This window comes from Carcharhinus amblyrhynchos, chromosome 25 (assembly GCF_965287045.1).
Source record: "Carcharhinus amblyrhynchos chromosome 25, sCarAmb.v2.hapA, whole genome shotgun sequence".
In the NCBI taxonomy this organism is placed as follows: domain Eukaryota; kingdom Metazoa; phylum Chordata; class Chondrichthyes; order Carcharhiniformes; family Carcharhinidae; genus Carcharhinus; species Carcharhinus amblyrhynchos.
In genome coordinates this window covers 24643853-24659401 of record NC_137348.1, presented here as the reverse complement: position 1 = coordinate 24659401, position 15549 = coordinate 24643853, and the positions used below count along the sequence as shown (strand labels likewise).

The following is a 15549-nucleotide window of genomic DNA, read 5'->3' as shown; positions in this document are numbered from 1 at the left end:
CTTAACAGCTACAAATACTGTTCTAACACAACATTCTTACCAACATACACCCTGGTTTTGGGTTAGCACAGAAAGAATATATGCTCACATGATACTGGATCTTATAGCTTTGCAACATCTGTGAATTAGTCTTTCGGATGGAGAAATTCCCCTCAGCAATTCAAAAGGGTTGTAAAACTTCGGGACACTGCATTAGGCCCAGATTAAAAATAGACCAAAAGGCCCATTAAATGACTTTAGCAACAATAAAAGATGCCACTACAGACCTCAGTGCCAATTAACAAAAAAAAAACAGGCTGGCTTACAAACTATAGGTGCGAAGGTACAGTAATGTCACAGTAGATTTTTTTTCAAAAAACTAAATGTCACTTCCAAATATGTTATATTGTTCATTGTGAAATGTTCCAATCTAATCTATTATTCAGAAGATTTCTTTTACATTTAATTTCTGAAACGAGTTATGGACCCTTGATGATGCAGCTTTACAATTAAATTATGTGTTTGCCTTAAAATTATTGGAAGAATAATTAAATCAGACTGTCCTGCCCAGATGCTAAATGCAATTTTATTTAGCTTTCCACTTATAAAGCCAACCAATGGCAATTGATATAATCATTGAGTGGGTGCTGGCTAAATTTATCCGCTGAACAGTTTACAAGATAACCCGCAATTCCGACCTATGTGGTTTTGTAGCAGACAGTATAGTTTATTGATGTTTTACAATATCCTGCAGCTATCATTTTGATAGCTACATATAATTTTAAAAATCTGTTTTGATCCATTAATATCTTTTGTTTTAAAAATTCTCTTACTTCATTTTGGAGTAGAGTACCCTTCAAATACATAATTTTCAGCATATAATTTAATACATACATTACCTCCAGGCTTTACAATTGTTTAGCTTGACATCACCAACCCAACACTACCTTTTATAGAGCTAATGCTGCATTGATGCTGTTGGATTTATATTTCCTAAAATTGTAGCCTTGCAGCTTTGGAAATATCTGGAAATGTAGTTTATTATTCTAAAACTAAATGATCTACTTTCTGGTACCAGGCTGCTGGCTGAGTTATCACGCAAAAATCTGGGAAACCTAAAAGCAGGAAGTCAAAGTCTAGCCGCATAGCTTTATACAACTTGGAATGAGAGCACACCATTGGAAATTGCAATTTTTAGTGCTTGCTGTCCTAATCTTTTTAAATATTGGCATGAGCCAGCATTCAAGTACAAATGTTTTATCCGCTACCAAAGCTGAAAGTTTTATTGCTTTTGGGCCATCTTTCCTCTAATCTTAAGTTTCTGGTGTATCCCGAGGCTCACTTCCTAAAACTTTCCTCCCTGTTGATTGCCCCTATTTTAGTGCAACTGATTTTAGACTTATTGGTGATTCATCAATTGCGGAACAAATGTATTGAATCAGTGATTTAAGTTAAAAAGACTGGGAAATATGAATTCAGCATAAAACTGATTGAGTGAAATTGTGTGATTCAGTTTAGTCTCCGAAACAGTAATTTAAAAAAGCAAGTTGCAAGTACAGCATCTAAACATTTGTGTGCTTGACAAAGACTGTACTGTACCACAGACTTTGTTCTGTGACCTCCCTTTAGTCATTGCTACTGCTTTCAGTAACAGAAGTGCTGTTCAAAATGAGGAACTGAGTATATAGATGTTCATATTTTAATTATTAATAGATATTTCATTTAGAAAAACTAATACCTGAAGGGATAGCTTTTAATAATGTATTGGATTAAACAAATATATCATTTAGATGAGGAAGTATGATTGGCTCTGCAGATGGGTACAAGAATTTGCAAAGGAACGTAAATGGACTAAGGCAAGTTAGATTGATTGGCCACACTAAATTGACCATTAGTGTCAGGCAGATTGGCAGAGTAAATATGTGGGGTTATGGGGATAGGGCCTGGGTGGATTTGTTGTTGTTGCAGGCTCGATGGGCCAAATGGCTTCCTTCTGCACTATAGGGATTCTTGATTCTATAGCAGATATGAAGTTCAATGTGGGGAAGTGAGAGATCATCAACATTGAATCCATGAAAGACAGATTGGATTTTTTTTCTTGATTGCGAGATGAAGAGCAGAGAGGTTTAGGTGTCACAAAGCTAATGTGAAAGTGCATAAAGTAATTAAAATGTCCAATAGGGTATTGGCCTTTATCTCAAGGGGGTTAGAAAACAAAAATGATTAAGTGATGTTTTAGTTGACTGGTCAACTGCTATATGGAGTACTGTATATACTTTCAACACTGAACCTCCAATCAGATATATCACTATGGAGGAGGCACAACACCGATTCAGCAGAATCTTATCAGTAAAGTTTATTAGTCACAAGTAAGGCTTACATTAACACTGCAATGAAGTTACTGTGAAATTCCCCTAATTGCCACATCTGGCATCTTTTCGGGTGAGAACTTAAAGGGCAGGTTGCATAAACTTTATATTCTCCCGAGTTTCAATTCAATAGGGTAGATTCAGAAAAAAATTATTTCCTCTGATTCGGGAAATGTAAAATAAGAGGACTTAATTTTAAAATTTCAACTGTCATGTAGGAGTGAAATCAGGAAGTGCTTTTACCACACAGTGCACAATGGAAGTCAAACTCTTTTCCCTAAAATGTCTGCTGAGTAAGTTGCATTTCAATAGGGTTTTTGTGTTGGAAAGGATATCCAGGGATATGAGGTAAAGGCAAATGAAAGAAGTTGATTGCCATGATCTAATCAATGGTGGGGCAGTCCTGTGTCTCTGAGTGGCCTCCTCCTGTCCCTCTTGTTGAACAAAAATTATTGGTTTATATTTAGTAAGTTGCTAATGTGATAAGAATTGCATTTTCCAGTCTTGTTGCCTGTTTCTTCTTGATCCATTTCACAAAATTAAATAACAGGAAAATGTTGTTTAGATCACAAGATTTTTGAGTGGGAAAGGCTACATGGTCCGCCCTGCGTTCACTCTTTCTCCCTTTCAATGCAACATTTCCCAAATAATTTCAAAAATGTTGCCTTCCTATTAATTTCCAAAGTCAGTCCCATGTATTTAATATTTTCTTCATGGAACATATACTTGTCCTAAATTTCACCAGTTGAACCCATGTCTCCTTAAGAGAGTAGGATTAATTTAGTTTGAAGTAACATTTTGGTTCTGTCTTTCTAATGCTATTTTCTGTCTTGTATATCTTGATCAGATCTCTCTCCAAAGCTTGGAAGCCTAAATTTCTCCAGTCCTTCCACATAACTGAAAGACCAACATTTGTGATCAGCATAATGTCGCTTCTGCATTGTCCTCTGCACTTGTATAATTCCCTTGGGGAGCAGGGGTGGGGGGACAACAGGTGAAAAATTGGGCCCGTGCCTGGGTTTCTCACCTCTTGCGATGTTATCAGCCCTGCTGTACCTGCAAAATCAATCTAGGGCCAGGGAATGGTGCAAGACTGATTTAAATACTCATTACTTGATTTGAATGTGATTAGCGACTTCCGGATGCAATCGCCTAGGTTCATTTGCCCTTATCTGCTCGCCGGTGAACGTCCTCACCGGCGAGGATCATGTATGGTCCCCATCAACGGGGACCTGACGTGATGGCCTCACCGGTGGGACTGGAGGTTATTGAAGCCCTCCCCCCACCCTCCCCTTCCTCAGGTGGTTGGGGGTAGGGGGTGCAGTGCCAACCTGGCACCCTGGCACTGCCCACCAGGCACTGGGCAGTGCAAACGGGCAGGGCTATGGGGAGAGTGGGGGAGCCTGAATGGGGTGGGCCCACGATGGGGAGGCAGGGAGTGGGTAATTTGCATTGGGGATCGCCTGGTGGGAAGGGAGTTGTTGTGACAGATCTCCTAGTGCACTGTTTACAAACTGTACACTAGGAGATCAGGGCCCCTGTGCACTGGTTAAGCAGTCGGCTTCCTGGCATGGATAGGCTCCGCCCACTTCTGACAAAAATCACACTTTTCCCCTTTTTTTCTAAATGCCATACGATTGCGTCTCTCTCGTTTTAATGCTCGTTTGACACTTAGAATTTTTTTGGTAAGATTGCCCCAATGTCTTAATGTTCAGAACTTGAACATTGTACTCAGGGTGTGGCCTGATGAGAGCACAGTCCCTATTGAAAAATACAATTTTATGCTTTATTTCTTATCAGTGAAGGCCATAAATAGTCACTTGGCTTATAATTTGTGTTTTTGAAATGTTATTGCCCCTAGATACTGCATCCAACGTGGACATGGTTGACTTTAGAGAGTTTGAAGCTCTACGGCACCAATTAGAAGACTCTCAGCGCTGGAATGTGTCTCTGCAGTCCCGACTTGGACAGATGCAGGCTAGAGCTGGTGGAGTGGGTGCAGCCAATGATTCTGGTATGTTGTTACTTTTCCCTCTGTGTGTGTGTGTGTGTGTGTGTGTGTGTGTGCGTGAATATATATATGTATATATACACACATATAAGTTGTGTAGGTGGTCTCTTGTAGCCGAAGATAATATCTATTTTAAAAAGAATTATTCTGTTGTAAACTTGTTAGTACGTTGAGCTTGTTTTCTCTTCCAGTATACGGGTCAAAGTTGAATTGTGGTTTGAAATGGTTACAATTAATATGGTAGCTGCAAAAATTATTTTCGCATTTGCTAATGCAACATTTCATGATTTCACTGCATTATATTCAGGGACAAGTAAATATATATTAGGAGGAGGACGTAACAGGATTGTATCTTGTGAATCTTTTGAATACTTGCCTTGATCACATGGGAGTTTGTCAGAAATTTTTGGTGATTATAGTGCAATTTGAATGCATAAAACCTATGTCATTTGATACATAATTTGCCAGGTAGAAATAATATTTTTAGTGCCAGAATAATATCATGACCGTCAAACTGTAAATATTGGAAATACGGATTAGTCATCTCTGTTTGGAGCAGTAGGTGGGAACGGGTGAACGTTATAGTTGGTACCTTTCATGATTGAGTCATCTTCCCCGAAATGTTTAACCTCTTTTATTGCTTCAAATGCTTACTTAGCCAACATGTAACTTCCACCATTATCTAAGACAATAGCTGGGATTTTCCAGCCCTTCCTGCTGGTGGGATCTTCCAGTCCCATCAAAGGCATCACCCCATGGTAGCTGCCATAGGATGCACGTGGATATTGATGGTGAGCCGGGTCCACCGCTGGAAGATTGCCATGGGGTGGGCCAGAAAATCCCCGCCAGTGTATTGAGATCTTTGAACTGAAATAATAGAATATTGTGCACTGCAGGCTCTCTTCACTGATCTGTAATATTTTCTAGGTGACATGTTTACAAGCTATGGAGACCAGACTTCATATCTGAGCATCTGCTTGGGACAGTTTGATGACTTGGAGCAAGAAATTGTAAAACTTTCCCTGCCAGAGCTCAGACAAAAGGTAATAGTTTTTTAAAAATCATATTTTGTTCCTAACCCATTCTTCAACTCTTGCCCATTTTAATTAGAAAGGAATATTTTATGTTGCATTATTGCTTAATACTGCAGACAACTCATCTATTAAAAAATATTGTTTTGCCTTTTACATACATCTAGGTTATTGAACTTCAAAAGGCTTTAAAAGCATTGCAAGCCAACAATCAGGAGCTGCAAGATAAAATTGTGTCGGAGCATTCCATCCTTGGCTCTGACAGTCAAGAGAAACATGATGTACCAACAATGGCTGCTCAAATTAAGGTGAAGAAGTTGCTCTGAAGCAGTGGTGAATCTATAACTGAATGTATTTTACTTCCACTGTTGTACACCACTTCTGAAGTAGTACAAAACAGGTTCAGAATGCAGACTACTTGAATATAAAAATATATACAGAAGTGTGATTTCTTAGCAGCATACAATATACATTGCATAGAAATTTGGCGACTGCGTTAATATATCTTATTCTGTATTTCACATAAATACTGTGCTTGAATTCCATTATAAAATGCAACAATTTTTATTATCTAATATAAAACTATTCAGATATTTATAAGGATTTTCAGAATGTTTAATCTGACTATTTGAGGCTTGAAACATCTTTTGTTACTTTTTGTTTCAGGTCTTCTGTAATCCATTTTGCATTCAATACATGCTTCCATTTAAACTTCAGTTATATATGCTATAGTTTTCATATGTCCAGTTTTTTTTCTTCAAACTTCATTCTTTTGTCTCATCCCGCTCATGTCTCATATAGCTACTTAATCAAAGGCTTGAAGAATCAGTGAAAATGAACGGAGTCCTTCAGGAACAGATACAGAACCTTAACCAGATTGAGAACCGTCATTTGGTAGGACTTTTTTCCCATGAGGAATTCTGGCTTTACCTGTTTATCTTTGGTCTACAGCCACTGGCCTATATGTTGATGCAAACAGACTTTGAAAATCTGTCCGAATTTAATCATTTTGTTTTTTTTTAAAGGTGCATGTATGTGAAAATAGCGTGCACTTGAACCAGTGCAGGAATTTCTTAATAACCTGCCTCACACATTTTTGATGTGGCCATTTTCTTTCCTCTCAATTTGATAATGAAGCTACAGCTTATAAAATTATTCTTATGGCATGGTTAAGTGTAATCAGTTAAGTCTGAGTTTTGACATAAATGAAAGTCTAACACTGTTGGTATGTCTTTAAGTTCTGGATTGTTTCCTCACTGTCTGTGCATTTATCTGATTTGCTAAAACGTAGGCCTTGTCCAAAGACAACAAATGTATACAGACCACTTCAGAAGTCACATGTGCATCGGAGATGGAGCCAGTGTTGCAATCTACTACCCAGGCCCTACGAACGGCTACTGAGAAAAATCAGGAGCTAGATGATTCAGTGGTGCCCAGTGACTCTGCTGCTGCAGGTAATAGTTTTGAGTCTGCAAGATTAATGAAGGAGTTGAACAAGATTAATTTTGAATTGGAAGATAAATATCTACAGCAGCAAGAAGTAGAGACACAGCTGGAGATTACAGAATGTCAGTTGCATGAAATGGAGGTGAAGCAGCACCAAATGGAAGAAGAAATTAACACAATGAGGATTTTAATGGAGGAGAATGGTGCATCGTCAGTATCTGATTTCAGGTAGGTGCCATGTTTATCTCCAGATAATACGAATAAAGGAGCTTATCAAAACATTGATTTGAGCACGGTTCATCCGTTTCATTTAATGGACTCCAAAGCTGGAAATTTTAGTTGAATCTTCATCCAATTCTGACTGATTAACTGTTTTCCTCTATATTCTCCCCAGTTGGCTTGATTGTTTATCGTCTATGTTCTCCCAATTGGCTCTGTAATTGATAGTGAAGAGGATAGCTATGGACGTTTTGGTTGAGTGGGTGAAAAAATAGCAAATGGAATTTGAGTGTGGGGCAATGTATTTTGGGAAGGCAAAGAAAGCAAATTATTATACAATAAACGGAAGGATACAAAGAGGGGTAGAGGAAGTGAGAGACTTTGGAGTGCATGCCCACAGGTTCCTGAAGGGAGGGAGGTTAGGGGGATAAGGTGGTAATATGGAATGCTTTCTTTTATTGGAGGAGCAAGAATGTATAAACATTGATTACGTCAGAGCTGGGTTTTTATATATAATTCTGGACATCACATTACAAAGAGGACATATTTCCTCTGGAGAGAGTACAGAGGAGATTTACAAAAATATTGTCAGGGTTTGAAAGTGGCAGCTATGAGGAAAAATTGTGTGGGCTGGGGCTGCTTCTTTAGAACAGAGGATGCTGAGGCTTGATTTTATTGAGGTGTACAAAATTATGTCGGGCCTAGACAGAGTAGACAGGAAAGACTTGTTTCCCCTAATGGAGAGGCCAGTTACTAGGGGCACAGGTTTATGGTGACTGGGAGAAGGATTGGAGGGAATATTAGTGAAAAGCCTTTTTACCCACTAGTTGATAGGTGTCTGAAATTCACAACCCAGATCGGTGGTTGAGGCAGCAACCCTCAACTCATTTAAAAGCTACCTGGCTCTGCACCTGAAATGCAAAAACCTGCAAAGCTAAAGTGGAATTAGAATGGGCAGCTGTGTTTTTTCAGCTGGCTCAGATATGATGTGCTGAACGGCCTCTTTCTGTACCATAGCTTTCATATGATTTCTAACCCCTTCGTTTCTTAGCTGAGTTTTGTATGGATTTTCATTTGTTTGATTTGATATTTTCTTTTCTCTGCCAATGCAAATTGAAGATTAAAGCTTCACGAGCCCACAAAAATTATTCTGGTACAAAAAGGATGAAAAAATGTGATATTTCATGTCCATGAATTAAAGCATGGCGAGTGAAAGAAAGTAGTTAAAGACTTGAGCCGGAATTCTCCAGCAATTCACGCCCTGTCCACGTTGCCAGCAAGAATGGAGAATTTGGCAACCAGTCAAATGTCCGTTCGGTACAGCAGGACTGGAGAATCGCTGCTGTGGGTGAGGTTGGAGAATCCTGCCCTTGATTTCAAAGGTTATTCATGTCCCTTATAGATTGCAGTGAACCAAATAGTTTGTATTTGGGGGAAAAATCTTAACCAATGTCTCTCGATTGTAGATTGCAAAGCAGGTATCTGAAATAATTTAACACAGTTAATTCGGAGAGTTTTTTTATAACACAGCCTACGTCAAGTGCTTAAAAGCACAGTGTGTGCAGTTATGAACATGTTTTGCTTTGATGAGCATCACTTGTGACATTTTATGTAAGAATAGGTCATTTATATGTGATAAAGTTCATCTATTAACTGATTAATTTTATAAACCATCTTTTCTAGGAATGAAATCGAGAAATTGAGAACAGAGGTAATTGAGCTACGAGATCAACATGGAGAAGACGTGTCAGTGAGTGAAAATGGAGACACTGAGAAAGAAATCAATGATGAGAGTGAAGGCAGCTTAAGAAAGCAAGTTCTGAGGTTAAGGAATAAGCTGAAGAATCACAAGAAGATAAATAACCTTCTTAAGCAACAAGTAAAACTTAACTGCTCTGGAGAAGGTGAAAATAGTTTTAACCCTGACTTGATTGTAAACATGGCCAAAGAAATTGAACAGCTGAAAGCTGAATTGGAAATTGCCAATCAAAGGGTAACGAGCGTGGATGGAAGATTAAAAGAAGTGAAGGTTCAAGAGCGGAAAGAGCTCCAAGGTTCAAAGCTACCAAGGTCAAAATCTTTGGAGCTGAGAAACAGGGGAAAGAACACAGAGCAGATATCAGGTTCACCTGTAACAGTAAGTTTTTTTTTTGTAAGAAGGAGGCTGATTTTGAACAAAAACTCAAGGCCTTATCTTTTCAGTGTCCTGTACCATGTGAAAACAACCGCAGATTTTGTTCTGGAAGCACATCCTCAGTCCATTTCCTATTATTACTGGTACTAATTCCATTGTTGAATATCCTACAAAAAAAACACTCATTCTTTTCAAATATTTTAATGGCCTTGATGCAATTTATTCCAGTTTGTCAGTTGTCAGCATTGAAGGATTTAATTTGGATTTTTACCTTGACTGGGTATATTCTCCCAAAAGCCTATGGCATCAAGTTGGACACCTGTTCCCATTCGGACAACATTCCTGCTGTAATGTATAATTCTGGCTTGCATCTGATGCTCTTGAATGTGGTATAAGAGTTTTGCAATCTAGTTAAGAGTGTAATTAAGAGGCAATCAGTTGCTTTTACAGTAATGATCTTGTGGCAAATGTTAAGGAATGGCTTGGTTACTTTAAGCTCTACAGTTTCTAATTTTTTTGCCAGTGCTCTCTTCATCTCCAGGGATAAAGGGTTGAATTGTTGCTTTAAGGTGGGGAACAGGTGACGAATTGGGTCTGTTCCTGGGTCCTAAAGTGATCCCCTTAAGGGAACAGTTATTAGGGTTGTAGGAGGCCTTTAAAAATGACGGATAAGTCCTGATTCGGGAATTCCCTATCCCATTCACAGTCTCTGATTTTCAGGAGTGCCTTTTAAACCATGTGGGCTGGTTCTTATCAAGATCCCACCCTCGGCACTCCTGAACTGGCTGGCTCCATTGCAGAGGTAGGCAAGTCGTATTCCTCTGCAATGTTTACAGGGTTAGACTAGAGGAGTCATGAATTTTAGACTGCCTAAGGGGACCTTTGCTAAAAGATCATTTGAGAATTCCCTCCTTATGCAATGCCTCTCCACCCATTCCCCTCTGGATCCTCATGTAGCCTTACCCCCTCATGCCCCCTATACCATGCTACAGCATTTTGATGTCCCTTGATCCACTAAAGAATCAGTGGGTGTGCAGTGCCATAGCTTGGCATAGGGGGCATGAGGGACCATTAGGGTGGATGGACATAGCTTGGCTTTAGGGGTATGAAGGTCCATGGGGATAGGTAGAGAGGCATAGCTTGGCATTGGTGGCAAGAGAGGCCATGGTCATTAGTTGGAAGCACGTAGCTTGGCATTGGAGTGGCAGGCCTTTTAAACAGGATGCCTCGGTATCCAGCATTCCTGTAACTGCTTTCAGTCTCTTGCCTGGGTCGGCAAGCCTGACCCCAGCCCATACCTGCCTCCCTGACAAAAATATGCCACTTTTGTAGGCATTTTTTCTCAAGGTAGGTAGGCCGAGCTGGGAATTTTCCCAATCCTGTGATCCACCACGAGAATGAAACTTCATCCCATGCATTTGTAGATGCGAAGGAAACGATTTGGCCCATCAAGTCAATGATAGCTTTCCAGGGAACAATCCAGCCAATCTCACTTCCCTGTTCTACCCTTATAGCTCAGCAAATTTATTTCATTCATGGCCCATCCAGTTTCCACTTGAAATTATTGATTGGTTTTGCTTCTACCATGGCACAGTGATTAGCCCTGCCGCCTCACAGCACCTGGGTCCCAGGTTCAATTCCAGTCTCAGGTCACTGTCTATGTGGAGTTTGCGCATTGTCCCTGTGTCTGTGTGAGTTTCCTCCGAGTGCTCTGGTTTCCTCCCACAGCTCAAAGATGTGCATGTTAGGCTGATTGACCATGCTAAATTGACCCTAGTATCAGGGGATTAGCAGAGTAAATATGTGGGGCTACGGGAATAGGGCTTGGGTGGGATTATGATCAGTGCAGACTTTATGGGCCAAATGGCCTCCTTCTGCACTGTAGGGATTATATGATATTTGTGGGCCGAGAGATCCAGGTCATTACTGCTCCCATTTTAAAAGAAAGTTCTTCTTCATGTTCCCCCTACATTTTTTTTCCCCAAACTTTTATGTTTGTGTCCCCTTGTCTTTGTACCATCAGCTAATGGGAAGTTTTTTCTTGTCTACCTGAGTCAAATCTTCTACTCTTCTATCAAATCTCTCCTCAATCTCCTTTGCTGCGAGGTGAATCTAATGTTGTAGCTAAAATCCCCTATCCCTGAAAACATTCTTATAAATCTCCTCTGCATCTTTTCAATGACCCGCACACATCCTACCTTAGGTGTGGTGACTGAAACTGTATGGAACACTAGTTGGAATCACGATTTAATTTAGTTTTGCCTTTTATCCAGAATATGTTCAATTAAAAGATTGATGTTTGACTTAAGCTCCATGACAATGGGAGAAGGAAGGAACTCTATTCCTGGCCTTTGCCATTCTTGGTGTATAACTATTTGCCAGCAGTTATGTTGCAAATCTTTGGGATTTGGACCAGGGTATCCCCTTAATCGGCATGGGGCAGGCTTCCTGTCCAATTAAGGGCAGGGGGTAGGCTCACGAAGCAGGAGGGCCAATCAGAAGATGCACTCTGACATTTTTGAGTGGCCTTTGGCTGCAGCCCCATCCAAGCAGAGGACCAGTAGGCCTGCCTGGCGAGCTGGCAACCCGGTCTGCTGCTACTGAATGAAATTGATCTGCTCCCTTTATTTCCTTATTGCTTCAGCAAACTGGAGGTGGATAGGCAAATCCCAGTCAGCCTCTTAACTTGATTAGCCTACTCGACAGCCCACATTGGTATTTCTGGGTCCGAACTGCATCTTTCCTGATCTTGATGGAGCTCAGAAATCCTGCCCGTAGGGTGGAATTCTCCCGTGGGTTCAATGGTGTGCAAAAGGGAGAATTGAGTGAGAATCCAAACATTGTTTTTATGCCAGCATGAATTTCCAGTGGATCTTACACTGGTGCCCACCGTGGCAGATCAGGAAACCCACTGGAGCCAATGTGCCTGCCTGCCGCTGAATACAGAGCCAAACTCACAGATGCGGAAAGAGAGGTCTGGGCCAGAAAACATGGTATGGTTTCCTGCCAGCCTCAACAGTGGGAAACGTTCCCCATGCCAGCCACGGGACTTCAATCTCAGATGGGAGAATTCCACTCATTGACTTGGATACGTTAACCTGGAACACTTATGTAGCTGTCATTAGTAGTATCTGTAATAAATCTGACTGAGCGACAAAGTATTCATATGTTGAAGAGTATTTTTACCATTTTCTACTTGTAACCAAGTACATAAAAATACTACAGGTTCTGAAATATTTTGGAAACATTGATTTCGCTTTGCTACTCATAAAAGCCTTAATTCATTTATTTTATTCAGACCAATACTAGGTCTCGCCTTCCTGTCCCGCTCAGGCGACCAAAGTCAATCAACAATGTGAACATTGCCACTTCTAGCCAAGATATTCCTTCTGACCATCAGCACACTGATCAGCTGAGGGCAGTATTGAAAGACTACAAACGGTTGCAGAGTAAGTTGTATGCAGCTGAGGCAACACTTGTCACCCAGGCAGAAAAATTAAAGCTCCATTGTATTCCTCTGCATGGTAAGTAGCTCAACATTATTTGTAAAGAGCAGTTGTCCATAAGCATTATTCAGCATTTCAAAATGTAAATTTTAAGGAACGAGCCTTTCCCACACCCAGTTGTACTGTAGGTCTGCTCATTGTCAAAAATTGCTTTAGCTTAAGTATGCATCAAAGTGCTATACTTTTCGAGCAGTGGTTACTGTTCTAGTTATACTTTTAAATTGCACTTTGATTTCCCTTGATTTACAAGGCGAGCCTTCTGGGTTATAAACAGGCTAATTCTATGAAAGGCAGAGTGCCAGGGTTGCAGAAAGAAGAATGGAGTAATGGCTTCTAGGAGGCCTACGCAGCTCTCCAGCTCTGATTCTTGATACTTTGGTGTCATGAACAACAGCGCAGGTACCCCAGGCAACAATATCTACGCTGAAATCTCTATAGACAACTTGATTTATATGGTGAGCTGTTTTATTTGCAATGTGAGAAAGAATATGCTTTTAAATGTGGCAACTTCACGTAATTTTGGTAAATTTAATAGAAGAGGTTTTCAGGTCAACATTGCTGGTGATACAAGAATAAAACAAGGGAGGAATTTTGAAAATTAGCTAAAAACCCATTTCATTGGATTGTAAACCTTTAGACGGGGTTGAGGACTTTTTTTCAAGAATCCCTTGCCAAAAGTTGACAGGTACTTCACTTAACTCACACGTGAGGGGCAAAATTTAATGCCTTCCTCTGAGGCACTTTTGGAGGTAGAAGGGGCATTTTGTCTAGTAAGAAGATTCTGGTTAGGAATCCCACTGCCTTCCTGCCTTTTCTGTATTAGGTCTGGGGCAAAAAGGCTTGTGGAAATCAACCTGGACTGCTGCCAATTTAGGCCCTTAAGTGGGTAATTAATGTGCACTTAGGGTTTCATACCATTGTCACTGGCACTTAACTCATGATGGGGATGCAGTTGCCACACGGGAAGCCTGAAGAGCAAACCCTGTGGGGGAGCTTGTGAGCTCCTGGCTGGATGGGAGGGTGCTACTGACTCCTTCCATTGCTGCTGACCCCTCCCTCTGCCCTCACTTACCTGTGGCCTTGACCCCATGGCAATCTGAGGCCCCACCCTGATTCCTGCTGGCAGTGGTTAGCAACAGGCCCCTGGCTGGTAGCTATCAGGGCTGGGAGGGGGAGAGGTGCAGGATTTCCACCCATAGGTTCCTTGATCCGAGAAAAGGCTAGCTGTTTGGCAGGCCAGTGGAGGCAATGTGGTCTCTTGCCTGCTCTCCAGCTAGCAGGCAAGACCTCTGTCGCCTGAACTAAATACCTCCCAAAGTTTCTCAGTAAGGTTAAATATATGATATTAAAATATGTAGTCATGCTCTGAGCTGACAGCGGAGTTTGAATTTAAGTGAGACCTGCTGTTTGTCAAGAATGTTTAAGGTTAATCATTATTTGTGCTAAGTATTATATGCAATGTATTTTTGATTTGATTTATTATTGTCATATGTGTTAACATATAGTGAAAATTATTGTTTCTTGCGCGCTATACAGACAAAACATACTGTTCATAGAGAAGGAAAGGAGAGAATGCAGAATGTAGTGTTAGAGTCATAACTAGGGTGTAGAGAAAGATCAACTAATGCAAGATAAGTCCATTCAAAAGTCTGACAGCAGCAGGGAAGAAGCTGTTCTTGAGTCAGTTGGTACATGACCTCAGACATTTGTACATTTTTCCCCAAGGAAGAAGGTGGAAGAGAGAATGCCTGGGATGCGTGGTGTCCTTAATTATGCTTTACCGAGGTAGCGGGAAGTGTAGACTGAGTCAATGGATGGGAGGCTGATTTGGCTGCCAGAAACTGGAGTTAGCATTTTGAAGATGTGGTTTCTTCTATTTTTATGGTGGTTTTGGGATGAAAAAGGAATGCAAGGCAAGTCAGACTACATTGTGGTGGACTGCATTTACTTGCCCTTTTCCACTAAAGCATATCACGGACAGTGATGCTAACCTTGAGTAAAGTCCACTTTTTTTCCTCCTCAAGAACAACAGGATGATTGAACAGTGAAATCATTTAGACAATGGGACTTGAACTGTATTGGAATGAAAGGCTGCTGTACTTATATTTGTTGCTTCGTGTTTCTTTTGTTTTAAAGGCTTGCTCTGGAATTTTGAGTCTGCAACCCGTTCTCGCTGTTTTGCTTCAGCCTTCTGTGTTATGAACTCCGCTTTTGTCCTTATTTTTTCTGTAGCTGAATCATCTTTGAAACAGGATGATAAAGAGGTCCAGGTGGATGTTCAGGACCTTGGTTATGAAACCTGTGGAAAAAGTGAAAATGATGCGGACAGGGATGAGAGCAGTAGCCCAGGTAGATGGCATGAGCACAGAGCTCTATCTAATGCTCAGGAAGCATGAGGGAAAGGACTGCTTTATTTTCTATAAAACATGTGTTATTAACTTTGTGGTTTCATGTCATGCTAACATGTGCTAATTGATTATTTTCAGTTCCACAGCTTGTTAAGTCCCAATACATAAGTGAGTTACACGATCATTCAAGCAACTGCAACTCGATTCTAACTGCTTCAGTTGTCTCGGTACTAGTTCTGGGTGAATAAAATTAATAAATTTCCACCTTAGCAGCACAATTGTGCAACAAACTCTCTGACTTGAAAATAATAAATTGGCACAGCAAACTTTGTCTTAAATTTCTGCATGTTTATTCTTCTGCTTTCAACCGCTGGATGCTTTTTGTAGTCCTGTCTCCATTACATCAATTTGTTGGGGTTTGTGGTGGCTGTTGCATGGAGCAGAGAAGCGTAGCACTTCTCTTAATTCATTTCATTCAAAATCCAGGATTAAGACTAAATGGATGG

The 15549-nt window shown here is 40.5% G+C and overlaps 1 protein-coding gene across 5 annotated transcripts in view; it reads left to right on the top strand.

Moving 5' to 3' along the window:
• Nucleotides 1-15549, top strand: part of cdk5rap2 (CDK5 regulatory subunit associated protein 2) — a 117934-nt gene that overhangs the window by 59308 nt on the left and 43077 nt on the right. For 4 of the 5 annotated variants that reach the window (XM_080212177.1, XM_080212173.1, XM_080212178.1 and 1 more), the window contains exons 26-33: nt 4210-4362; nt 5287-5402; nt 5558-5698; nt 6192-6284; nt 6682-7064; nt 8739-9192; nt 12488-12713; nt 14928-15044. In XM_080212177.1, coding sequence (XP_080068303.1) covers nt 4210-4362; nt 5287-5402; nt 5558-5698; nt 6192-6284; nt 6682-7064; nt 8739-9192; nt 12488-12713; nt 14928-15044 — 1683 coding nt within the window. The remainder of the gene's footprint in view (nt 1-4209; nt 4363-5286; nt 5403-5557; nt 5699-6191; nt 6285-6681; nt 7065-8738; nt 9193-12487; nt 12714-14927; nt 15045-15549) is intronic. The other variant, XM_080212174.1, reaches the window with a different exon arrangement.